The sequence below is a fragment of the Rhipicephalus sanguineus genome, chromosome 3 (genome assembly GCF_013339695.2).
Source record: "Rhipicephalus sanguineus isolate Rsan-2018 chromosome 3, BIME_Rsan_1.4, whole genome shotgun sequence".
NCBI lineage: Eukaryota > Metazoa > Arthropoda > Arachnida > Ixodida > Ixodidae > Rhipicephalus > Rhipicephalus sanguineus.
The window spans coordinates 156053538-156080368 of NC_051178.1; the positions used below are offsets into that span (position 1 = coordinate 156053538).

Below are 26831 nucleotides of genomic sequence, written 5' to 3' on the forward strand. Positions count from 1 at the left end.
TTCGACCATCTGGTGTTTTTAACCCCTTGAGGGTTTTAACCGTACATGTACGGCAGAAGCTTCCTGGTACCAAAGGGTTTTCGTCGTATATGTACGGCATAGCGTTTATTTTTATAACGCGCGCCTTTTTCGACCATTTCTCTTGCTTGGCTTGTGCTGCTACACTTCGGGAATACGTGGAATTTTTTTCGCGCGCCGATGTCTCTCCGTTGTATTTTTTTCGTGCTTCCCAAAACGGCGCGCCGGCTATCAGTTGCGCAACCGAGTGCGCCCGCTGCGCAGTTGGTTTCAAACGCGCGCCTTCTTCGATCATTTCTCTTGCTTGGAATGTGCTGATGTCTGTCAGTCTTTTTTTTTTTTTGTGCTTTCCAAAAAGGCGCGGCAGCTTTCAGTTGAACGCGTGCACGCGATCCGGCTGGTTTCGGTTCCGTCCTTCGGGTGGTTTTCGCTTCTTGCGCCCGCAAAGCTGATGGCTGTTTGGTTGCTAATCTCTCAAAGGGTGACCGGTTGTTACTCTCTCGTTTATTGCTCCCTGGGGCGTGATTACATCCGTTTCCGTGCGGCGCTAAATTGCACAAACGCCGCCGCCGTGTTGAGTTTCCTGTTTTGGGCCCCCGGAAAAACTAACTATGTACATCTTGTTAGCGATAAGACAAACGATTACTGTAGTTTTTTTTCACTCATTTTGCTTTCCGGACGGGCGCACAACCATAGTTTTCTTCCGTGCGCTCACTGACGCAGTTCGCTTACGCTATGGAAGCATGCGCCGGTTGCTCTGCTGCCGGTGAGTCGAGCAGCGATTCTTCCGATGCGGACTATTCCCCAAGTGCCGAATCAGAATCTGATTCATTGGATTTCAGTTTGTCAGACGAGGATTTTTTGACGAGTTCAGACTCCGATGACGATCAAGGAGCAACATCTGAAAAGCGTGCGTGGCGAGCCATACTTCAAAGACTATCACACGCTGAAACGTTTTTAGTGTTAGAGCACGAACATTTTAAACCGGAAAAGTACTCTGGTGCGCTTATTTTTGTATGTCTGTGAGCTATGTTTAATACAACGCATAATTTTTATTTATAAAAAACTGAAGTTTTTTTTAGGATTTTGCTTGATTTTACTACGAATAAACCATGTGTATGTAACAACAAAAATGATTTTTTAGTCACTTTACGCTCACGAAAAAAATTTTAGACAATTTTTTTCTTAAATATAATCGTCTGAAGAATTTATTTCAGCAATAAAAAATTACACATTTTTGGACTGGATTTCGCGAAAAAATTCGACCCTCAAAGGGTTAATGTGCACCTAAATCTAAGCACACAGGCCTCAAACATTTTCACCTGCATCGAAAATGTGGCTGCCTTTCATTTTCTTGACAAATACACAAATCCAGCACTTATTTTGCAAAACAGCAGTGTAAGACGCAATTTTTGTTATTCGTGACTTCGCAATGTGACCATAGCTCAAGACTCCCGTGTCTTAAGCTGAAATGTGTTCTGAACCCATGACCTATTATGTAACAACAAAGCGATTGTAGATGGCAACCACGCCTTTCAGAAAGCACACAGCTGTCTAAAGTGCTGGATTTACGTATTCGTCAAGAAAATGAAAGGCAGCCGCATTTTCGATGCAGGTGAAAGGCCTGTGTTCCTTTGCGTTGCACATTTGCGGCATTTCGCGCTCGGCGTGCTCAGAGGACCATCCGAATTAACCGGGTTGCGGCCTAATACGACCGAATTAACAAGAGTTTGATGCCATTAAACAATGCATATGCTGGCTGGGACCAGAGGGCACATCCGAATGATCCGATTTTCCGAATTAACGGGTGTTAAACTAATGAGCTTTTATGTACTGTTCGTTGGCAAAAGCACTAATTAGTTGGCAATTGAAAACATTTGTGATGGACTATTTATTCATGTTTGGGAAGGGCATATACAATAACCTATCATTTACATTAGAAAATATACAAACATTTATGTAGGATGTATTTTCTCGCGTACAACTCGCACCCTCAACAATTTGTGGAAAATTTCTAAAAATGATCGAGTATTGCTGCGAAGCTAGCTTCCTTGCATAGCTGTGAAGCACTGCCACCAAGCCACCTTGGCAGATCGGAATTTGTGTTTTTTATCTTGACTTTAGCTCCAAGTTTGAAGTTTTTTTGTGAGGGTTACATGCGAGAAAATCTGGTAAAACCTATGTGCCTGTGATACAGCTGATGCCTCAGCAGAGAGCTAAACTCTATCTTGTACCATGAGATGAGGTGCATGCGGAGCATGCACCTCATCGCTCACCTTAGCAAACAATCTCGAAACTTTTGTTGCCATTTCAAGTCAATATAGAGACAGTGTAGGCCTGGACACTCTTACCTCAATCCATTATTGCAAGGAGAAATAAAATTAGAACAGTAACAATGATGGTTAGTTATATTTCATGTCTCAAATCTACAGTTGGCTATGAACAACACATGCTTGGAATTTCTAGTTAATCATAATCAGCTAGGGTTTCTTCCCATGTTAATTTGAATTATTGCACACAACTGTTCATGTATCCCACTCTCCTTGGAATGTGCTCAGCAATGAGATGAGCTTGGCTTTAATACCATGGTGTAAAAACGTACCATTTGTTGATGAACTTTGTTCCAATGCAGCTCTTGATTATCTCGGTCATCTGTTCCGGATTGTTGACATCAACTGTGGTACTGAAAGGTGAAGAGGTGGGAAGTGTAAGTCCCTGTTCATGTTGCCGCGAAAACATGCGGGGCGTCTCAAGTTGCTACTAACCTGACTTTCTCTTTCAGAATGGTGATGATGTCTTCAAGAGCCTGGCGATACGCACTGATGATGACCGTTGGGTGCATGTTCTGTTCCAAGAATGGCAGCGCAGCACTGAGAAGTTCACCAGCTGTGAATCAACATATTGAACAATGTGAATGTAATCAGATAACGTGACTGTGATAGCACTGGGAGGCTAGGCACAATAACAAATGACACGCACATATAGGAAATGCTGTTATTTATGCAGTAGTGGTTGTGCTACACTAGGCCTTTTCTACGCAAGTTTAAGTGTTGCTGAAGAAACCCACACACACACACATGTTGCAGTTTCCTCTAGTTCAATAATTTTCGCCTCACCAAGTATTATGACAGATGTGGTGCCATCTCCAACTTCCTCATCCTGAGTCCGGCTGATCTCAATCATGGACTTGGCGGCTGGATGCTGAACTGTGATCTGCAGAAGAGTTATTGCTCATTACATCTGCAAACTCCATGAATGCGCTGATAGCGGATACTATAGCCCCACACATGATTAAAGAAATAAAGGAAGAGAAACAACATGGGGCACTTACTTCTCTCAGAATTGCATTTCCATCATTTGTCATGATGATGCCTCCGATGGGATTCATAAGCATCTGGGGAGAGAATGGAAGAAAGGGACCACATTATTGACACTCGGCAACAAACCTCAACAAAAGAAGACACTGCTGGTTTGTAAGATGCACGGCTGTAGACAGTGTCATAAGTAATGTTTAGAACACTTCTCTGCCCTCGTCTTTATGAGCAATGTATAAACCAAAAGATAAACGTCATCAGTTGCGGCCTATTACAATTTTACACCGATGTAGAGTGTCACTGCTAGAATGACAGCAGTTAGTGATGACAGAAAAATACAATTTCAATTAAGCAGTTTCTGGTTACTGCACTGCACGATGAGGTTGGTCAATGTAGACGCTCACAGCCTATCACACCAACAAAATCACAATTTGTTGCCTATCAGGATGCCTTAATCATTACTGCTTCTTCACAGAGTTGACACATGCCAAGTGCCGGCATCAGGGCCAAGTTATACATACCGGGTCTACTGTACCTGCAACATTTTGTAGCATGTTTTATCCAACTTGTACATGCTACAGAAAATAAGTAACCGATTACAATTTACAATTACTTCCTTTAAAATGTAATTGATTGAAGTGGTTAGTTACAGCACCAGAAATGTAACTGAGCAATTAAAGAAATGTAATTGACTACTTCTGCGATACTTTCCTTCAAAATTTTATTGCCGAAACACAATAGCACAAGTTTACTCAAACTACAACGAACTACTGTGGCTTGTAGGGTAGATAGAAGGCTGGGAGGCTTACTGTGGCTTCTGTGATGCAGTCTTGCACATTGTTAACTGCACACTGTTAACTTTCAACAGGAGTTGTTTTAAAGCACAGCTCTTAGACACCCGTTCCTGCATTCAACGGTGTTGTCATAACCGGCAGGGCGAACGAGGACGGAAGAGAGCGAACGCGGAGCACAGCAGACGACAACAGACGGTGTCCACCGATACCACATATGGAAATAAAGCACTGCATGAACGGGGGCCTGTCGGCGGCGGCTGTTGTGAAATGCGCTCATGTGCTGCCTTCCGCGGTCTTCCGGTTAGCAAGGCAGTCGCCCAACGCTCCGTATGCGGCGGTTGATGTGAACTGTGTTGCACGAAATTGTCCACGCCAGTCACACTACTTACGCCGTTCTCTTCTTAATGTAAACCGTGTACCTATACACAAACTAGACTCAGCCAGTTCTTTCTGAACAATGAGTGATGCTACCGGCAGAAGTGCGTCTGCTGCTGCTGCTAAATGAGTTGCCCGAGCAAAGGCTCAACGACACCGACGCCAGAATCCAGAGGTGCGCGCCGCCGAAGCATTTGCCTCAACTTATCGAATAGGCAGTGTTGTAATCGTCGAATTTTTCTGAAGTTGTCGTCGCTGATTCTTCCATGCTTCCTCGTTGAGAGGTAAGCGGCTACACTGAACACTCTCAATGCATGCGCTGGAGGGAATGGAGGTATTATAATGTAGGAACACCTTGTGTGCCAGCTCGTAGCTGTGCAGTGCTTCGATGCTAGCGTCCATGTGCTCTATGAAACATCATGCTTTGTGGTTGCTGGCGCTCAGGTAAGGCTTTGCAGGTAAGGCCAAGGAAAAGGTGAAAAAAAAAAAAGGGCTATGTAGGGACCCCTTGTCCTGTCAGACGGTCATACAGAGCAGTCGCGTATTTTTCGTGATGAGAACTGCTGTAGAAGACTGGTTACAACTTGATTTTGAAAAGAAAAGTAATTTATTACAGGTAATCAACTCCAACAACATGTAATTGAATAACCCAGAACGCTACAGTTCCAAAAAAGTAATCGATCATATTACGAAATTACAAGAAAATGTAATTGATTACAATTAATCGATTACGTGTAATGTGTTACATACAACTCTGGTTTTACCCAAAGTGCCTACACATTGCTATCAATGTCTCAAAATGCTCATGCATAAAAGTACACTTTTCTGCATTTTTTGGAGGAGCAATTGGAAACCGCACGTAACCTTTCCATGGTGCCTCAAGCTATTGCTAGCAGTTCAGGGTCTTGAAAATACTATATAGCCATTTCTTCCCACCCCTGAAAGCTTATGTGAATGCTAGAAATTAATTTGCAATTTAAAATGTGTTGGTCAGACCAGTCAGAACTAACCGGCATTGGCATAAATAAGTAATGCTAGTGGCTAAATGTGCGTAATGATGACTTCGGATATTAAAATAATAATAATAATATCTGGGGTTTAACATCCCAAAACCAAGATATGATTATGAGAGACGCCGTAGTGGAGGGCTCCGGAAATTTCGACCACCTAGGGTTCTTTAACGTGCACCTAAATCTAAGTACACGGGCCTCAAACATTTTCGCCTCCATCGAAAACGCAGCCGCCGCGGCCGGGATTCGATCCCGCGACCTTCGGGTCAGCAGTCGAGCGCCATAACCACTAGACCACCGTGGCGGGGGATATTAAAATAAGGGCCAGCCTGACGCAAAGTATACGAAATGCCTACTTGTGCACGAACAGGCATCCATGGTGAGGGCCGCTATCTCCACCACCGGGAGCAACAAGAAAAGACGGCAGAAGCGACCAGCGCGCCTCTATCGTCCGCGTCGCAATGTGGCCCACCGCCGAGCCTGACGCAAAGTGATACAGGTGCACTAGACACACGCCTCGCGTCCAAACGCGCGCAGGCGTTCTCCAAAGTGAGCGGCGCGTGCGAGACACCCGCGCGCGCGCATTTAGAAAACAGTAACGGGCGCCTGTTGCGAGTGAACTTGTTGAGCAAGCCATCGGTAGCCATGACAACGTCATCAACGTAGCGGACGCCGCGATGATCTGTTGCCGCCGACGGGAACGCCGACGGAGCGTACGACGAGAGAGCAGTGAGTAGAGCATGCAACTTTCTTTCTGGCCAGCACGACGGGAGAGAAAGAAAAAGAAACTGAGCGCTGTGGCTCGCACGTTTCCAGTGCGGGCCAGGTGCTGCTTTCTGCAGCTCCCGTCATGCAACGCAACCGTAGTAAACAGCCAGTTTAGTCAGGCTAGTGAAAGAAACCCACGTGACTGGTATGGCAAATTGACCCGCCATCTATGGAGTGGGATCAGAGTTAAAATCTGCGTTCCGTCTCTTTTCTCCCAACTCTCTTCAACCCCCTCTCTGGCGGGATCAACTCCCTCTCCTCCGGGAGGCGCGCTTTCCGCCGCCTTGCTGGCGCCGCCGCGCCGACTTTGAAATCCGTTGGAAAGTTTCGTGTCTGGCGTTGGTAAGGCGCGCGTTAGCCGTCGTCGCTCGTCCGTTTGACGGTGCGCGCTCGCTGTGTGCTTGTGCGACGCGATGTTTTACGACTCGGGATGTTTGTGCATAGTGCTTTGTTGCTCGAATACTTCCAGAACAAGTTCCGGAATATATGTGCCGGCCCCCAAAGAACAACAGGTGAGCGTGCCCTTTGAGTTGCGGCTTTCATTGTGTCAGTTTGAATTCACGTCCATACCGAGTAGCTGTTCTCTGCAGTGGGGCTACAGTTATTGTTTTCAAAAATGACTGATTCGAAAAGGGCACTATGCTGCGTTTAAATCGTTATACGAACAAGCAGCGGTACATGAAGCCCATGCGACGTAACTATATAGTTACAGGCTTACAACTCTCACAGAACCGCGTGCTTGAATATGTGCTTTGCATTTATCTCCGGTTAATTACTCGCCATCGCCTATAACCGCGTTTCGAAGGCTGTAGGTAAATGTATAAAACTTGTGCTGCTCTGGGACGAACAAACGAATTCACTTTTGCACGAGCCGACGGCGCTCTTTATCTGATTGGAACTTGTTCCTTTTCTTCAGGGCGGAAGCGTTTTTAAAGTACTCCGGAACGCCACACAGCTGATTGGTGCGCCCAGAGAAAAGCTGATGAATTGCAGAATCGGCGCATTTCAAGAAGAGATGCCATGAATCCTCCGATATCATCTGTTCATTTTCTTCGCATTTATCATCACTAGTTTTATGAAAATCAACGTTTTTGGAAATGTAGTCAATAAAGTGCGACCAATATTAGTTGTGGTATATGTGGAGTTCGTTTCCACATCTTTAAAATGATCTTTACATGATTATTCTATTTTTAGGTATTCAACTGCTTTCATTGTTTTTGCATTGCAGTGAATGTTCAATTTGTTAGTTATGATAATTTTGTGCAATATCGTGCGCATATATCAGAAGCTCTTCTGCACTTTTGTCAGTATAAAAATTGTTTTTTATTATGTGCCCTAATGTTATGCTGTTTTTTATTCCACTGTTCTTTAAGTTCTTAACTTTGCCGATACCTTTCGTGTTGTTTAGTGGTCATGAACACGTCTATGTGAATCTCCTGTTCATCACTTCTGTTAATCTCCTGAACCTCTGTCGCACCACATTTGATGAAAATGTTGATTTTCGGAAACGAGGACAATAAAACGAGACCAAAGATATTTTGTGTTGTGAGTGCAATTCATTCTTTTGCGTTCTGGCACATGCTGCACGACTGCAGTGTGTTCAGAATGCTTGATTGCAAATTGCGTACATTCAAACGCGCAACGAACGCGCGGCGCAGCACGCGCAAGCGGATGCAAAAAAAAAAAAAAAAAACGCCGGCGCAGCACGCGCGAGCGGGCGGGCGAGCGGGTTCATGAAAAAAAGTGGGGGAGGAGGCTGCGCAGCACGCGCACGCAAACAAAACAAAAAGAATAAAAAAACGGCGCTTGCGAGAGAGCTAGGAGAGGAGGTGCGAGGCGCGGCTGGTGTTGCCATGACGACGCATACCGTGTGCGCCGCCATTCTGCAGTTTGAGCTTCTGAATCCCAGCCGCCAGGATAGTAACTGAAGGGACGTTTGGCGCTGCCAGCGCTGACGTCATGAATTAAGACGTCCTATGGGAGGTATACGGAGTAACCTCCCCCTGGTTTAGTTTTGGAAACCACGTGACGCGCGGTGCAACGTTGTAACGGACGGCCGAAGTTCGATGCATTCGGAGAAAACCGGCGCGAAAGCGTTTTGTTTTTTCGTCCACAAAACGGCCAATCGTTGGCCCGCTTGCGCGTAGACGAGGTGCAGCTTGCTGCTACAAACAGCAGCGGGAGCTGACTGCGGGTTCGACGGCACACAGGCGACGGTGACGAAAACGTGGACGCCCGCCTGACGGAGGCTTTCCCGATTTTAGCGAGGCAAGCCCGGCCCGTCGTCGCACCCCTTCATCGCGATAGCGCGCCGTCCCGCCGAGGTTTCTCAGTCGCACGAAACGTAGACGAGGAGAGAGCGTCAGCCGCCCGGGCTCGCTCGTGCACGACATCAAATCGAACCATGAGCGGTCCTGGCGAGGTAAACAAAACCGCACGACATGTCACTACCACGCGGACCTCTCGCATTCTACGGAGATTCATTCGGCTCAACAGGCACGCTGCACGACCAGCAACCGATCGAAGACCAGTACGCGCCGGCTCTCTCCACGCAAATATTAATGTGCCGCGTATGCTTTAGTGCTCCATTTTCCCCACAAGGCGCCTCACGTAGAAAAAGAGAAAAGCATTTTCAATGCCCCCAAAACAACCGAGACTACATCGCGGAAGCGCAGCACTGGTGCTTTTGTTTTCGCGACTCAATGCAACGCACAAACGGCGGCAAAGCGCCTCGATTTTCTGAAGCGCGGAACATAACCGCGACGGCCGATACGCAAACGAAGACAATGGTCATTTCAACTGTCACCTGTTTCAGCCTCGGCTGCATTCCGTTTTCTTACGGATGCACGCGCGCTATCACGCCGACGGCATCGAAAAAAAAAAAAGAAAAATAAAACGCGGCGCTCCACTGCTCCACGCGCCAGACTCGCGCGGCAGCCCACGTACTGTACGACTGCGAACACCACGGCTTTGACCGGTCGCCCGACTCCAGCCGCGAATAAATGAAAAGAATCGGCCAGCTGCGCTGTCCGGATACACAATCACACCGCTTGCCGAGACGACGACGCGGAAAAAGCGGCGCGGCCTTGGAGACATCGAAAGCTGCTGTTGCACAGAGTTGTGCGGGATTTGCATCGCGCAAAGGCGGAACGCGAACCCCCGGTGCGCACACAGCGCAGGAGGATCGCCACTTGCGTGCTATACTTCCTAGTGCGTCGGCAGTGAAGCGCGCAGAGCAAATGATAAGCGGGGGCGGGCGGGCATAGACTATGGTTGGTATCTTCCTGGTAATATGAAGCTTTCGCATATATAGTTAAGAAACTTCACATTCCTCAGTTCGTAGCTCGTCTCGAGGAGACTGACTACAGCGAACACACCGCAAGGTGGCAGATTTATGACGAACTTTCGACACAATGACGATATAGAAGGTCATTTGGTGTATCATGAACCTCAATAGAATAACCGTCAATCGTGCACCCAAGCAATTCCAACATTTCAAAATACCGAAGAAAGGCATAGCGAGGGGGACAGAAATATAAATAAAAGCTGGAGGAGCAGCAGTAAGCATTGCATGACGTCCGAAAAACTGTGACGAAAGGACCCCAGACACCAGCTAAAACTGTGAGAACATGCTCTTTCTTCTTTGTTTTAAAGAAAGGCAGCGGGAGGGACTATGTCGTGAACACTATTTTTAGGTGGTCGTTTTGGACTGCGGTCCAAAGTGTTACCACTGAGCGTTATGACTGCACAAAGGAGAGAAAGCAAGCAAGGGCTATAGGCGACACCTCCTAGCCACTGCTCACAACTGAGGCAGGGCCCATTGAGGCTAGTGGAGTGGGCTTTCCTGCACTGAGTCATGCAGACAGTGAGAGAGCCCAGGCACGCCCCTAACAAAAAAGGACGGCACAAGTCAATACACACTTGTGTATGTACGGTTACTCGCAAAGGCAAGTTCTCATTATTTTATGCTACACGCAGCCTCTATTGCAAGCCATTATACTTCGTACAGACATCTGGCACCATGTGTCAGAAAGGATTCTATCCCTTCATTTAAATTCACTTCCTATTACCTGTCATGCGGAGCGATTGGTGCTCCGAGGAGTAGTAGCAGTAAGTGAGACTAACAGAGGAAGATAATACTATACATAAAAAAAATTGCGAAATATTGGCTCCATTCTCAAACTAAATGAAAGCTTGTGTGATGGAGGAGTCGGCTAGCAATTTAAAGCAGGTAGCAGATAAACATTCCTTGCATGCAAACAAAAAAGAAACCTCAAAAACAGTTTCACAGCTAGACGGATAAACTTGTGATAAACAAACTGCAAAAATGTATTCACACCCCCCCCCCCTCCCCTCCCACAATTTTACAATGGTCGCCACAGAACATGCTGGAGCGGTTAAAAAAAGAAAAGAAAAAGAGCAAGTAGGCTGGCTGCAAGCAGAAACTGAAGCAGATTGTGGAACCAGCCAATCAATTTGCAGATATACTATTTGCACAAGTAACTGCACTCGCGACCTCTTTTTATTTGCTGTAAACACGCGGGAAACTTTTGAAGTGACTGTACAAAATGCAGAGGCTCCCTCGGAGACTGACATTTCCTTGCATGATCTGAAATGAACGCTCAAGTGCAAACACCTTACTTGTAAATGTCACAGAACCCCAGTTCATTATCGTACGCTATCAATCATTTCCCTAAAACCACAATGACAATTTGTTGACGGAATTCCAGTGAGCCCATTCCACTTGGAAGAATTCTGAGTCACGTTTGAGCCATGTGTTACAGTTGAAGCAGAATGTCACCGTGATGCATTTCCGAAGGCATTACGAATGCCCATAAGGCTGGGAGAAATTTACCAGCTAAATGGGTCTTTAACAGACATGTGCTAATGCAACCGAATGACCAGGAAAGGAGCAAGAGCAGAGAACACGCTAGTAGACAAAACTTGCAGTATGTAATGTCGGCACTTCTCAAGTTCATTGTGGTTACAGGATGTGTCTACTTGTTTGTAAATGAGGGACTTAACGCAGCCTGGACATACATACAGGTGTGAATCTAAACTGGGTGTTTCACGTAACTAGAACCAAGGATTAAAAAAAGAAAGTTGTTAACTGCAAATGAATGAAACCAACGACTATGGTTTTCTGTCTTGTGATGCTCATTAGGGTATACATTACATTGTGCTTAATGAGTTGACTAATGCCAATTATACAAATATTTTTGATATTTACTTAAAGGGGCCCTGCAACACTTCAAGTAATCATTGAATGGCTTCATTAGAAAAGCTTATTACCTCATGAATCGACTGCCGCAAGAACGTTTAGAATCCGCCAAGTATGAGCGGAGTTGCAGGGATTTGACGCATGCTTTAAGAGCTTTCGCTCTCCTTTCGTACCAGCGAGCGCATTGAAGCTATACAGGGAGGGGGATGATAAGGGAGCAGGAAGATGTGTCCCTCTGCCAGCGCACGTCATGACTTTGAGCAGTTTTTCATGTTTTCTTTGAACGCGCGGCTTACAGTGTGATTGCAGGCACAGGGTGGCATCTCGCGGCGCCCACGGTAACTATGGCGGTCACGATGCTGAAATCAGCCAATGGCTGTGGACTCTGATATGGCGCAGCGATTTGGGTATATAGCATCATTTGTAGAGAGAAGAGGGAGCGATTTCTAGCTTACTTTGAGAATTAATTGTAAATTCCAGGCCGCGTGCTGGGCTATAATGTTTGGCTCGCGTGTTCTCAGGAGCCTCGACTACCTATTGGAGTTTTCTGACCATGCCGAAAAAGTGTTGCAGGTCCCCTTTAAGGGCCAAGTGCATTTTGTTATGTTGTAGAGGGCATTACAAAATAACCAGTCCAATTTTTGGTTCCGACATACATGCTGCGCAGTGATCTTTTTCAGCGTTTAAAGAAAGCCAGTGGAATTTGAAGTAAAACCGCATGACTGCATTCATGCGCTACTGTACTGCAGCGCTCTCAACCGTGCTTCAAGAAAATGAACCGTGCGTGTGGACTGTAACGAAGTGAGCGGCTGTGGCACTAGGCATCAGCTAAATAGGATGTCAGCATTTTTGACGGATGCGAACGGCAAGGAAGCACCATTGTGCCTTGTAAGGATAGGTTGACGGTCCACACACACGCTTCATTTTGAATTTGACATATGAATTGTTTCGGTTCATATATCATAACTTTTACTGCGCATATGCAGGTGTATTTACTAGGTCCATAGCTATCGTAATGTATGCTGCTTTTTTTGTTTGGTTTTTTTAATTTGTTAGTTACTGTTTGTAATAAACATGTATAGTCAAAACCACACATATCGAACTTGCAGAAAGAAAAAAAAAAAGGGGGGGGGGGATTAGTGTGATATATTGTATAATTCGATATCAAACTTTTAAAAAATTTATCGTATGTTCTATGTGAATTTTGGTGCGCAAGTTGGCTTTGCAGCACTGCTTCAAATAATGCAAGGAAGGCGGCTTTATGGCGATAAGCATTTTTTTTTACTTTTTGCTATTCGCAGTTTGCAGTTGGTGGTGTGGGTTATATGCAGGGGGTGGGTTATATGCAACAAAATACGGTTTCAATCTAAACAGTGCCTCAACATCTTCAATCGCAGTTGTGCGTACTCGTCGGCTGCCAGAAGCCTCTGGTCTGCCTTGATCCTAATGTCGGCCTTGTTCTTCAATATTGTACTTAGCGTGCTTCTCGGGATACTGGACCCAGCAGTGATGTCAGACTTCTCTACATTTGACATCTTCAACTTTACGGAGAACAGCAGGTTTTTTTCGTTTCAAGGTAGCCATCACATCAAAGGGACACTAATGGCAAATAACAATTTATGCCAGAGTGGAAAGCTCAATGCTTGAGAACATCTGAAATGTCAATATTATAAGAAGCATTGCTTTAGTAAACAAGAAATTAAGCTAAATGTAGGACAAGATTTGCGCTACCAGTGAGACATTCCGGAATGCAAGCCCGACGATGTAGGAGGGCCTCTGTACAATTAATCACAAGTACTCAAACTACCCACGACAGAAAAGAACCTTTCAGTGCATTATAAGACGGAATAAAATTGCAGTTCCGTCTGATTCATGCAAAAAAAAGAAGCTTTTGACAATATCCTCGTTTCGTTTTCGCTGGGCTGTGCCCTGCTAAAGCCCCTTGCTCCAATGTGCCGCAGTGCTGGCTGTCGAGCAGTAAAGCGTGTAAAGGGGCGGGCATGGCTACGCCAGGAGGCTGTTCATGGAGGTGGACAGTTTGAATTGCGCTAACAATATGCAGACCACTAAAATGGGATTTTCTTTCAAACTAAGCATTTTCTTGACACGATACAAGCACGAAGAGGTTTCCGGAACACTATTTCAACAATCCATGTTGACTTGATATTGGCCTGCAGCGTCCCTTTACCAAAGGGAGCATAGAATTGCAGAGAAGCAAATGGTGACCATGCACGATGATGACGAATTATGGGATAAAGCACGTGATGGCAAGCAGTAGTTTCTACTTGTTCCTTGTGGCCTCGTCCTAAAACGCTTGCGAGAAAATCCCCATCAGTAAGGGAAAGCCAACGTGGGGCGTTATGCTCTACCTGATGTTTGATGTATATAAAAGTGTCCCGGTTATTTTTGTTCAATGTAGCCATAGATTTTTCTACGTATTGACGGTAAAGCATTGTAGTGTTCGAAAACAGTTCGATATAAAGGATAATTCGAATTACCCAAGTTCAATAGGCTCGACTCTACTGACTTCATAGCATTGTACACATTTGAGGCAAAACTAATGTTTTCAATATTCAATATTCGCACCACTTTCCCTCTAAACACAATATCATAATGCCTATATGGCACTGTAGGGCTTTTGCTAAATAGAGGAGAGAGAGAGAGACTTATCTAGAAAATTAAATTGAATGAATTTTAATTCGTTATTCGAAGTCTCACATTCAAGCAAAGACTCTGTTTACAGCTAGCCTCCCAATATCAAATGAGCAGTCTCACTGTGATTTTTTACACAACAATGCCTAGTTGCATAGGAAGTAGCTATGTCGCTAAACAAAGACACGCAAACGAAAAAAAAATCACATAGCCTGTTTCCCTGCACTGCAACTTTTTTTTTTGAATCCCGTAAGACCGTAATTAGATTGAATAAGGTGCACAAGACAATAGCAAAAATTAGAAGACCTTGTGCACTTACAACATGGTTGCCCCCATGGGCATTGGCAGGGGGGTGCATAAGGGGCACTTGGCCCCCACAAGCCACACCAACACATGCACCCTACTCAAGCCCCATTGTGATGTAACACGGGTTTGCACTCCCCAGGACGAAACCCTGCCGACGCCCATGGTTGCACCCACGTAATGATAAGTTCTCTTACCGTTCCTTCGGATTTTAAGCCAATCTCAATGGTCATTCGCATAATCTTTAGCAATGTGTTGCTTTGTAACAAAAAAAATAAAAAATAATGGGTTTGTGTGTGTGTAATATGAACACTCAGCACCTACAAAGCAATGCAGCTAAGCAGCAATGTACCTTTGATGACCTACCAAATGCTGTCATGATGTCATATAACCAATGTCAATGTGCTTTGCTAAAAAACAAGGATAAATGTTCACGATAAAAGAAAAACACTTACTTTTAACATTGCCCGTGGTCCCAAGCAAGTGCGTATAACATCAGCAACAGCCTAGAAAAAAAAATGAAATGTATTGTGCACCGCTGATTAAACAGTCATACAAGTATTATATTCCCTGACTATTAGAAAAGAAGATTGCTCGTCCTTTGAACAAAAATGAGCTTTTTTCCTGCTCAGTGGTAATTCAGACACCTCAGGCCGTCACTGGGTCGTTTGCACGCAACCCTCGAGTTGGAAACCGCGAATGAGTTCACATGAGGTTTCATCACCATTACCACTGCACACCCATAAGAGCTCAGAAGAAAACGACACAACATTGTCAAGCGAGTCCACCGCACCGGGATTCGAACCACCGACCTGCCGATTGCCAGGCCAGCGCGTTAGCCCGCTCGGCCACGAGCAGGTTCACAATCAGCGCAACAAAATATCCAGTGGCTTGTTAACTAAGGAACTTTCGCAAACAGTTCAGCAGTGTACCCAACTTCACTGTTAGTGCCTTGCTTTCTACGCTACGCCTTATTATTATTATTATTATTTTTTTTTTGCGATTTCCAGCATTTCTATTGTGCGCACCCACTCATCAAGCATGGCAGCCATTGACGAGCGGGGGAAAACGCTTAAAAAAATTCTGCGTAACTGAACCATGGCTCAGAAATAAAATTTCAAATCAGCCGCCTTCTTCGCCTTCAACTTGCCGAAATATCTCCTTTTATGGTGTTCAGCGTGTCCACGCGCAGCGATAACAAGGCTGTCAGGTTTAGCGATTGCATTAGACCAAAACCAGGGCTCCAGGCACACTAGACTACACACATGTATATTTTTATTATTCTCATAACAATGCTCAGACCGAGCTAGCCTTTCGCACGCCACATGCTCGACGCTCTTTGTGGAGGAGTCGCCCATCGAAGTAAGCCTAGCGACGCCGACACATGAGCGCGGCACCGGGCTAAACACTCGCATGTACTCCACATTTAGGCCCGGTTAGTACACAATTGAGAAGTAACCCGCATAAACTTGTCCCAGAAAGCGGGATTTCGCGGTATAACGATGCAATTTCATTCAAACTACGTACTACAAATTTAGACTGTCACGCCGCAGTCATTCACTCACCTTTGCAGCTCGAACATTCTCGATCTGAACTTTCCTACCAGACTCGCGTTTGGTATTCTGGCCTAGAAAGGAAGCACAGGTATGTAGCGAAAACGAGACTCGAGCGTAGAGCAGTTCAAATGTGAAAAATAGATCGCGTTTTCTTACTCAGAACGAGGATCGGGACTTGTCCAGGGCCCATCATTTTTCTTGCTACACGCGTGTTTCACACTGGAGAAGGAGGCTCCGACTGCGGCATTATGCTAGTGGATGGATTAAACGTGAAGCGAGAACTGAGGCTGTCTGAAGCAAACACTTTACCCCTGAAGTAACGTACTATGTGGCGTCCTCTTGTGCTCAAAATGTTCACTGCACCACGTCATTTTAATTGACCTCCGAGACTGCACAACGTCACTTTAATCGACCTCCGAGATTACAATGCGCATGACGCGACGCGCGCTTGTCCTGCCATCTACTGCTGATAACTGAAAGTGTACCGCAGTCGCCGGCAGCGGCCTCTCTCGTTCGTAGCTGCAATCGTCACCAACAGATACGGCGGTGTCCTCTGTCGGCACCTGCCACAAACAACCATTATGCGGCGCTCCGCGCGGAGTTTTTGCAGTTGTGCGGGATGTTTTCGTTGAGCATGGTGGGTCGTCGAAAACGCCAGTGCAAAGCGCCGAGTGGCGGCCCATGACCTCGGTGTTTTAACCCCTTTCGGAGCCCCGTTAACGGCCCTTCCTAGATCTATCGCGGAGTGTTGTGCACGGATGGATGTTGGTGAGTCCCACTCTTACAGTTTCGCATTCGGGTTCCGCGTAGCGCTGCTCAAGGAGCAGAATTGACAGTTCGGAACGACACGCGCAGTGCGGACTTTGCTCGGTCCGTATAGGCGCTGCTGTAATAACCGTCTTATTTTTTGTATATGCACTATTGCCCGTAATAATGCTTTTGAGTCAAGCGATGATTCGTGGGGAACGCCCGGGGCTTGTGGGAGGGGCCGAGAAAACCGCGGAGCGCGTTTGTTTTGACTGCTCACTGTTGCCCCTGCTGCGAACTTCTGAAGTGGAGGAGGCGTTTTTACTCCATCGGGACCTCTGTGCCTGCACCGCACCGCGAAAAAAAAAAAAAAAGAAAGAAAAAAGAGTCAGCGGCGCGCACGCGATAGAGAGGAGTGCTTGGATAGGTTAGCATGCACAGAGGGATGATCGGATTAATTCTCCCTGAGAAATTTGCGCAATAAGTGGTTTTAATCCGATGAAGCTGCTTTTGTTCTTCGCTTGTGCGCTTGTTAAACCAGTTTATGAACAGGAGTTTAAAAGCAGAGATGCACAGACCTTCTTTCCACCCCTTAAGAGCTGGGTTTCGGAGTCATGCATTATTATTATTATTATTATTATTATTATTATTATTATTATTATTATTATTATTATTATTATTATTATTCGTGTACAGGTCGACTATTTAATGAGGCTCTAAACTAGCTGTAACAATTCGAAATAAATTGAAAAGAAAAGCTGCGGAGTAATTGCGCGCGATACATTTATACTTTCGCATGGGCACTTACGTCTTTAGCTTTAAGCGCACATGCGCTCGTTGTTTTATGCGCGTATATTTAAAGCGTTACTATAGAAGCCGTAGCGGTACACTACATATACTAATTGGACAGATTGCACTGCAGAACTCTACGGCGTTAAAACTTGCTGCACGATATCTTGCCGCCCGCTGCGGTCACGAAGAGTGACTCGTGCATATTTAAAGGCTCGCCGTACACGGTACCCTTCCTCCATTTTTTGTTGTTGTTGTCGTTTTTGTCTTTGGGCTTTCGCAATTCCCCGGCGGTGACAGAGGCCATTCCCGCAGGCATATGGCGGGTCCCCGAGCTCCGAGAACGCGGGCGGGTTGTTTTAGGGACGGTACATCGTATAGCCGTCTTCTCATTAACGTGCGAAAAAAAAAAATAAACTGTCCTGCGTGCACGGTGTCGGTGATATAAAACGACTTGAAGTATCGCGCATAAATTTTACGCACAGCAGGATCCAGTGATCGCAATACTGAAATCGGTGAAAGATTCATTCATCTATTTGTTCTTACTTGCGGTGATATTGAAGACGTGCTCCAGTTTTAACGAGGCGGCAAAGTGTTTCAATGAATTAACTCATGCACTGCACGCTAGATCGTACCAACGCAGGTACGTCCACTTTTACACTCCTTTTTTTTTTTTCTCACACAAACATACTTATACAAACACTACCCACCAGAAAAGACAAGCCTACGACAACAAAACGGCGAAGAAAAACTCAAATTCTGTAATCACTTCCTAAATTAATATTAAAAATATTAGTACTCCACTTTATATTTCGTCTTGATTATAGTTTTAGGCCATAGTTTTTTTATCGCCTATACTTTCCATCGCAATTTGCCGTTCCCTTCACTTGCCGTTCTGTACCTCCTGAAACTCTTACCGAATAAAGAAGGCTAGCGAATAAACAAACGCGACCTGAAAAGGGGTGTTCATGTCACCGCGTATCATTTTTTTTTTGAACCGCGCAAGATACGGTTACGCCGCGGCGCCTGCGATGTTTGCTTTCCTGCTCGACATCCGTGCTCATAGCGGCAGCAAACTTGCTCCCGCCTGATCGCGAGGTTTCGTGTTGATCGACGAAGCGCGATCTTGTCAGAAAGAGCGGCACGACCGCTCGGCTGCTTGCACGCGATGCGCTGAGAAGTCGTGTCGTGTCGTGTTTCTTCTTTCCGCTTGCTCTTCAATTTTTAAGCGCGGAATTCGAATAAGTCGCTGTACTGTGTAAGTGCCGTATATATACATATACAACCGCGCTTTCTTTTAAGAATGTCGCGAAGTCGAAGGCTCGCGACATTCCTGAAAGAAAGCGTGGAGAACTCGTACCACTCTTCCTACTCTTAGAAGGACACTAAGCAGATACACTAAATAAACTTAAACTGATAAGATGTGCTTCCGAAAGTATTCATTTTCGTCTGAAAGAGCATATGCTTTGGCGTGGTGGTATCCCCCCCCCCCTTTTTTTATCGCACTGAAAAACATTGGACTAAAGGCACCAGTATCGTAGCCAGGGGTGCTATTTAGGGGTTCAACACTACCCTCCCCCCAAATTTTTCCATTTTGTATGTGACGTGCACACATACAAACACACGCACGCACATATATGCGGAGCCCCCCCCCCCCCCTCCAGGAAAAAAATTCTGACTGTGGCCCTGAAAGGCACACTTTCTTTCCGAAAGAAACGAATGTGATTTTCTATGCAACACGCGGGAAGTGACTCAGCGGGGATGGATGAAGTTGAGTAATCGTAGCAGCTTGCAGCTGTAGCGTTTTACTAACGTTATGCCGGCATTTTGCTTTAACCCTCAGTGCACGCCATAACTTGTGCTGCTACTGTATTTTATGTTTAAATGCGTCGCTCAGGGAAATAAATATAAACAAAACGTTGGAAGTTAGCGCTGCATCCGCGGGCCTTTCGTCCTGTGTTCCTCAGTTTATTAAAAAAGCTACATTGTCACTTTGAAGCCACTGTAACGAAAAAAAAAAAAAAAAAACGAACACTGGACGAAATAGTAAAAATGAAATAGTATAAGTGCCAACTCAAAACTGATTTATTTAACTGATCAAGCTGTGCGCCCAAGGTGGGCGGCCTCCTTATTCCAGGTAGCCGCGGGCCTTCGCCATCTCTCGTGCCCGTTGAACCAGGCTTCGCTGATTCTTCAGGCCTGGGTCCGATAACTTGGCCTCCCACTGCTCTTCGGTCAGTGTAGCGGTGCTAGGGTTTTGTTTGCATCCCCATAGCATATGGCATAGAGTGTCCGGGACATCAGAGTACTTGCAGATGTACGAGTGCTCAGTCGGTGAGATACGTGAAGTAATATAGCCGTGAACGTAAGTGTTTGTTTGCAGCTTCCTGAGGGTTACTGCCTCTTCCCTAGTTAGGCTGGGGTGAGCTGGCGGATAAGTTCTTCGGCCTAGCCTGTAGTGCTGTAAGATGTCGCTGTACTTTTTGGGTACATCATCTTTCCCTCCTAAGTGAGTCCTGTGGGAAGGCCCGGTGAACATGAGCTCGGGCGGAAGCGTCGGCTGCCTCATTCCCATCAGGGACTCGTGACCCGGAGTCCAAACGATGTACGTTTCTGGTAGGTTCTTCTTAGATTGAAGCGCATGTGTGCATGTTCTCCACTGCAAAGAAAAATAAGAAAATTATTTAAAAATACCGTGTTTCGCTACTGAATAAGAAGATCCATGGACGTTTGGCCGACCGAGTACGTGGCTATCTTTTTCTTATATAGGCGAGTATACGTTTCACTGACGTTTAATAACGATGCGTGCAAAAACGCCGCGTTGTTAAACGTATGACGCTTGGACAGGCACAACATCGCACAAGTTAGCGTTAATCCACGAGACACAATTACGTGGAATGCACTAACTATTGGCCCGCGTAACACGGGTCAGCATATTAAAACTGATATAACGCCGAACACTTTCGAAGTAAGCGAGCGCAGTCTGCGTGATTTATGTTCGGGTTGTGCTGCGTAAAGGTTCCTGTCGTTTTCCATTCCTTCTTCTTCTCCTTTTTTTTTTTTCCCATCGTCATTGGCTCGAACTAAGCTTGTGCCTTCGTTATTGGTAAGGCCGAACGCTCCCTGCAACGGAAGATAAATGAACAGAATCGAAGGACTAAAAAAGAAAACACTTTAAAAATAGTGCTCCACAGTGTAGTTAGCAGCTTACTGCATACAAACGGCACGTTATATGTTATTGTTTTACTTCACATTTCAGTACCGCGGTTAGACTGGCAAATATATTTCAGTTTTTCGTGGTACGGTACAATTTATATAACTTCATTAGCGGCACGGAATTTATCCCTCCTTGAAACCTGCATCTTATAGTTTAGAACTCATGCGAGTTTCGTATCACGTACGCATATCGCAGTGTGGTTGTGTTGTTACTTTATGTGTACCTTCCGCGTTTGCAGCACTCTCTTCGTTTTGCGCTTTATATAGAGCGTGTTTTGCAGAAACGGTCGGACAGAGTGCGTTTTACACTCTATTCGTTTCTGCAAAAGCGGAGGAGCACGCACGCCTTAGCGTGCATTGCCGCGGGCTGATGTTGCGAAGGGTTTCCAATAAACAACCTTTCTAATCTCTTTAACCTTTCGACAGCCTATGTCATAACGGATGGCCTTCGCCTTTAGAGAGTCAACTCTTGCCGTTTTTGGTAAATATGAACCCGTTAGAGATAGAGAGAGGAGAGAGTTCCCGTCTCTCTCTTTCTCTCCTTTCGCGAAGAGCTGCATGGAGCTACATTACATTTTCGCAACAGCCTTTTCCTGCTGCTTAAAGATGCCCCACCTTGACACCCTGCTTCGATTCCTTTTAGGAATAAGGCGAGTGTTTTATAGAGTAAACACAGGAGAAGAGCTGTAATAAGAATGCTTTTGAACAATCACGCTACAGAGCTTGTTTGTTAAGAGCATCTGAAAGTCAAGTACGAAGTTGTACATTAATTAAATAATGAAGACGGTCGAACAATGACAAATACGTCTTATATTATACACGAGCAAAAAGAACTTGGTGAATCGGACCTCTGGTATTATTGTATTCATTGTTCGGCATCCAAGGGCCGCCAGGCGCCGGCTAGAACGTGTATATCTGGAAATTGCGATATAGCAAATGTAAGGCCTCAGACAAAGACAAGAAGAAACACAAAGCTACGTCACAAGCGCTGACCAACCGCTGGTCTTATTTGCACTAAGACCTGTCCTTTTATGCGCAAAAGTTTGCCCTATCACAGCGCCAATTAAAGGGGCCCTGCGGCATTTTCTCACGTAATCGTCTAAAGGCTTCATTAAGAGAGCTTATTTTCTCACGAATAGACTATCGAAATTTTTTTTAGAATCAGTCGAATAAGAGCGGAGTTACAGTGGTTTGCCGCACGGTTTAAGCGATTTCTTTCTCCTCTCGTACCAGCGAGCGCGCTGAAAGCTACGCAAGCAGGGGGATCACAAGGGGGCAAGAAGATGCGGCCCTTCGTCAGCGCGCGTCATGACCTTGAGCACTTTTATTTATTTATTTGTCTTCGAACGCGCGGCTCACTTTCAGTGTGATCGCGCGAGAGAGAATAAAACGTTTATTTGGTGTTCTTGAGAAGATCGGTGAGTGGGATCCTTAGTCCGGGATCCCATTGGCGCGGGCCGCTGTCCTCGCACGTTTCACGAGGTCCTCTTGGGTCTTCGGATCCGAGCTGGACAGAGCTGCCTCCCACCCTTTTATGTTTAGTTGTGTCCTGGGTTGCACGGGTGGATTGTGTGGACATTCCCGTACCATGTGGTACAGGGTGACTGTTTTATTGTCGCAGAACCTGCTCTGTGGTTTGTGTGCGTCGGGATCTATCTTAGATAGTACGTATGGGTTAGGGTAGGACAGTGTCTGCAGGCGACGCCACCTGCGATTCCTTACTGAGGTTTGGCCCCGGGGGCAGAAGTTTCCGTCTTTCTAGTCTTTGGTGTTGTAGAATTTCTGTATATGTGAGAAGCGGGTCCATACGCATGCCGGGGTCGGAGGTCCGGAAGAGTAATTCTCGGGCAGAGGCGTGGGCGAGCTCATTGCCTCTAACTCCGCAGTCGCCGGGTATCCATATCAGCTGTTTCCATTCTCCCTCTAAGCGTGGGGACGATATCTGTGTGAGGATTCGGTGCGCAATGGGGCCAATGTGGCCTTTGCAGAAATTTCGGTAGGCTGCTTGTGAGTCTGTCAGAACGAAGGTGGACCCGGGGTTTCGTAGGGACACAGACACAACTAGTATGGAAGAAGCAGTGTGTTGCGAGCGAGCGCGCGGGCACGTGGCGGCATCCCGCGGCGACCACGGTAACTATGCAGCTCACGACGCTCAAATCAGCCAATGGCCGTGGACTTTGGGTATATAGCACAGTAATTTGAGTATATTGCATCATTTATAGAGAAAAGAGGGAACGATTTCTAGCTGACTTGGAGAATTAATTGTAAATTCCAGGCCGCGTGCTGCGCTATAAAGTTTGAATCGCGTGTTCTCAGCATGCTCGACTACCGATCGGCAACGTTTTCTGACCATGCTGAAAAATTGTTGCAGGGCCCCTTTAACAAAGCGAGTTAATAACGAATTCGAGGTATGTATCCAGGTAGAACATTTATATTTGTGGACATATCGCGCCAAACCACGCTTTGAAAAAAAAAAAGTCAGCGTCTTGTGACGACGTGGCTTTGCGTTTTGTTGTGGTCATTGTTTCCGTCGCGCTGTGCCTTTGATAAAGTTTGAAGCCATAATAATTTTCTGGGGTTTTACGTGCAAATATATACACATGTGGCCGGGGCAACATCGAGCGCGGCATTTCTGTACGCTCGCCGGCGCCGGGTTTTTTGCGTACGACGCCGCCACCGAAATATGCGAGTTACACGGCGGAAGGAATACCGTCGAGTTTAACGAGCTTCGCTCGAAAAATCTCGCGAGAGCTTTGTCTCAAAGTTCGGCGACCAGCGAGCCCAACAGCCCCGCCATACGGTTGCGGGAGTGAGCCCGACGTCACGACGACGATGAATAGCGAACCAAAGAAAGCTAACACAACTCTGAGCATACTAATGTGTTTCGCTTGCATACTTGGTTAAAATACTTCATTAGTTTAAAGACCATGCACTGACAACGAAATAGTTTTGGTCAGGTGAATCTGCCTTACGGTTTTCGCAAAGTTTAATGAACGTTTTTGCACAAGTTGGGGGCATCGCTTGAAAAACTGCCCGGGTTGTTTTTGTTGGGATGCAGGCAGCGAGCGATTGCCGTTTCATCGTTTTCTGTGTGTATGCTCTCCCCTTCTGGCTCCTTTGAAGGCACACGGTATTCGGGACGGCCTTTCGCTCTCCCATGGTAGAGTGCGTAATGCTCTAAATCGTTTCCAATTTGTCTAAACAAACAAATTACATGTACCATAACATCATCTGCTGCATATATATGCTGCCATACTCACTAAGTCATGTATATTGTGTGTGTACATCGCCATGTGTATATTGTGATAAGTCTGTGTATGTTAATCCTTAGTAGCATGTGTTAAGGACACCCTGTGGACTTGGACATTTCTGTTAAAACGTTTCATGTATATTGTGCTTAGTCATTTGTGCATGTTAAAAAAGAATTGAATGTTAAATGTAACTTAGTCCAGTTTCTTTTTCGAACGTTTCTTTCCTTAATCACAGCTGCATAATCATGTATTTTTGGTCGTTTTTCGTTCGTTTTTTTAAGCTTTACGAAGTTATACCGTTAAGTGTAACGGCTAAAGTATTATTATTATTATTATTATTATTATTATTATTATTATTATCATCATCATCATCATCATTATTATTATTCACACCTCAGTGGTGGACTTCGGATTAATTTTGACCGCCTGCGGTTGTCTAACGTCCATCTGATACAGGTGTCACACGGGCACTTTTCATCGCTATCACGGCCAATCCGGATCGAACTTGGCGCTGATGTCAGTCAAATCGTGGCCCGGGGTCCAAATCGCAATGCGCTGATCGCGGTCGTCTTGATCCCGATCGGGTCTGATCGCGATTAAAAGAGAGCGTATAGCAGCACCTGATACTGATCGAGCATAATCCGGATCGGCAATGATTGCGATCGAAAGTGCCCGTGTGACACCGGTGTAATAAGTACACCGGTGTTCCTGCATTACGCCCCCCATCGAAATGCGGTTGCCGCGGGCGTGAATCGAACCTGCGTCCTCGAGCTCAGCGTGCAGCGTAGCGCCTTTTACCTGTTAAGCTACCGCTGTGGGTATGTACCAACTTCCCAAGTCGAAGTTTTATTGCTCGTTATCGAATATGACGACGCAGGCGCTGCGAAGCTCTTTCGCGAGACGGTGCGTGACCGTTGTTTTATGACTCGAAGCCCCACGTACTTCCGAGTGCATGTGGGGCCGCGACAGCGGGGGAGGATTTACACCTTAAATTTGTTCCATTGAACGCTCCCGCACAATCCGCTGATGTGACTCAGCGTGGCTGTAGCGTTTCGCTACTGAGCACGAAGTCGCGGTTTCGATTCGCGGCGGTATAGCGCTCCCATATTGGAGCAGAATGCAAGAAGAGAAAGAAAGAAAGAAAGAAAGAAAGAAAGAAAGAAAGAAAGAAAGAAAGAAAGAAAGAAGAAAAGTTGTCACTTGCACATGAAAAAACTTCATTGTGGTCAAAATGATTTGTCTTCAATTGACTACGACGTCTCTGATGACCCCTGTGTTCAATAAATCGACCGATCAATCAATCAATCAATCAATCAATCAATCAATCAATCAATCAATCAATCAATCAATCAATCAATCAATCAATCAATCAATCAATCAATATATGACATACATGATGACGATGCATTTTTCATGGCGCGTACCCATTGGAGTCGGATGGGGCGAGAATACACATTTTGCATGTTATTTTCTCATCATCTTCCTCATCTTTGGAATTCACTGTAGCGGTGCTTCTTCTTTTTACTTGACGCCATCTAGAAATAACCTTTTCGTATGGCCAGATGTGAAAATATATGCAGTTTTACCTAAATATTGCTAACATTTTTGGAAACCAGATGGTCGCTCGTGACAGTTGTTTGACTCGAGCATTGTGTCAAGTTTGTTTGCTTAATTTACACACCACTTTTTTCGGGGTAATAGAAGTCGTGAAAAAAAGGTTCTGTTAGTCTGACCTGTGGTATATACCAGACTTTTAATGGTGCAATTGCCATGGAGGTTTTATTTTCTTCTCGCATTATCGAAACATACCGCGTGGTCACCTGCGTTTGCGTTCCGCCAACGTTACGTCACCACAGAGCGTTTATTACGTAGCTTTCACTGCGAAATCACTGGCTGACACGACTCGTTACTTGCATCTTGCGATCTGAATATATTGGTGCTTCGACACTCCTCTTTCACCAGTCCTCATAGGCTGGCAATTATCACGAACGAAGAGTTCAATCCACGTTGTCAAAATTGTAGTCCAAATGAGCTAGCTACCCAAGATCACATCTTGTGGGGATGTGGGGGGTTTTCATCCTCCACAATCGCTCCTGCCAGCACCCTTAAAGGGACCGACGAACAATTTTTGAACAGCGAAGCTGTTTAGAAAATCGTTCCTGGCCCGGCGAACCAAAAAACTATCATCATCATAAACGGGTATGTGCCACAGAAAATGATTACATCCCACTACTCGCCACTGGTCCACTAAAAATGAAGAGGGCAACAGTTAGCCCAACTAATAGCGGCGAAGCGATGGCGGCAAGCCGAAGACCCGCGGAGAACGTACAACGAAGAAATACTAGGGAACGGGAAAGGCAACGTCGGCTGCGAGAAGACCCCGGAGCGATGGAAGGCCTGTATACGCAAACGACGACGTGCGTGTAGATCTATGAGAGGTGCGAACGTTTGATTTCAGCACGAGTTTCTGTCTCTGAGTTTGGACATCTGTGTCGTGTCTGTGGCTGTCTGTGGTTTAACTCGAACCTCTGTGCGCTGAGAATCGACGTAGAAACAACCTAGCATATATACCTAGCTTAAGTCTAGCAACGACCTAGGAGCAACCAGATTAGTCTTCAGAATCGTCCAGTTTCGCTGTTTCAAGCCTCTTGCGCGGCTTAGCGCAAACTTCGCCAATTTTTTATGGTAGCTGTTTTCTTTAGCGCAACGGCAACGGAAAGCACTATATACCTGGAAACGATGGCCGACTGTTGTTTCTCGCGTTCGGGAGTTCCGATGAGTTCATCGCGTTAACTTTAAAGGGACCGACAACTGGCC

At 45.8% G+C, this 26831-nt stretch overlaps 1 protein-coding gene across 2 annotated transcripts in view; it reads right to left on the reverse strand.

The window, feature by feature from the left end:
• LOC119387543 (T-complex protein 1 subunit gamma-like) overlaps nt 1-26831 on the reverse strand; it is a 233059-nt gene that overhangs the window by 13410 nt on the left and 192818 nt on the right. The window contains exons 1-7 of one of the 2 annotated variants that reach the window (XM_037654967.2): nt 16168-16268; nt 16021-16082; nt 14911-14961; nt 3350-3412; nt 3135-3231; nt 2784-2904; nt 2621-2701 (exon numbers count right to left, since the gene is read on the reverse strand). In XM_037654967.2, coding sequence (XP_037510895.1) covers nt 2621-2701; nt 2784-2904; nt 3135-3231; nt 3350-3412; nt 14911-14961; nt 16021-16082; nt 16168-16204 — 512 coding nt within the window. In that variant the 5' untranslated portion in view covers nt 16205-16268. Of the gene's footprint in view, nt 1-2620; nt 2702-2783; nt 2905-3134; nt 3232-3349; nt 3413-14910; nt 14962-16020; nt 16083-16167; nt 16269-26831 lie in introns of those variants that run through there. The other variant, XM_049413538.1, reaches the window with a different exon arrangement.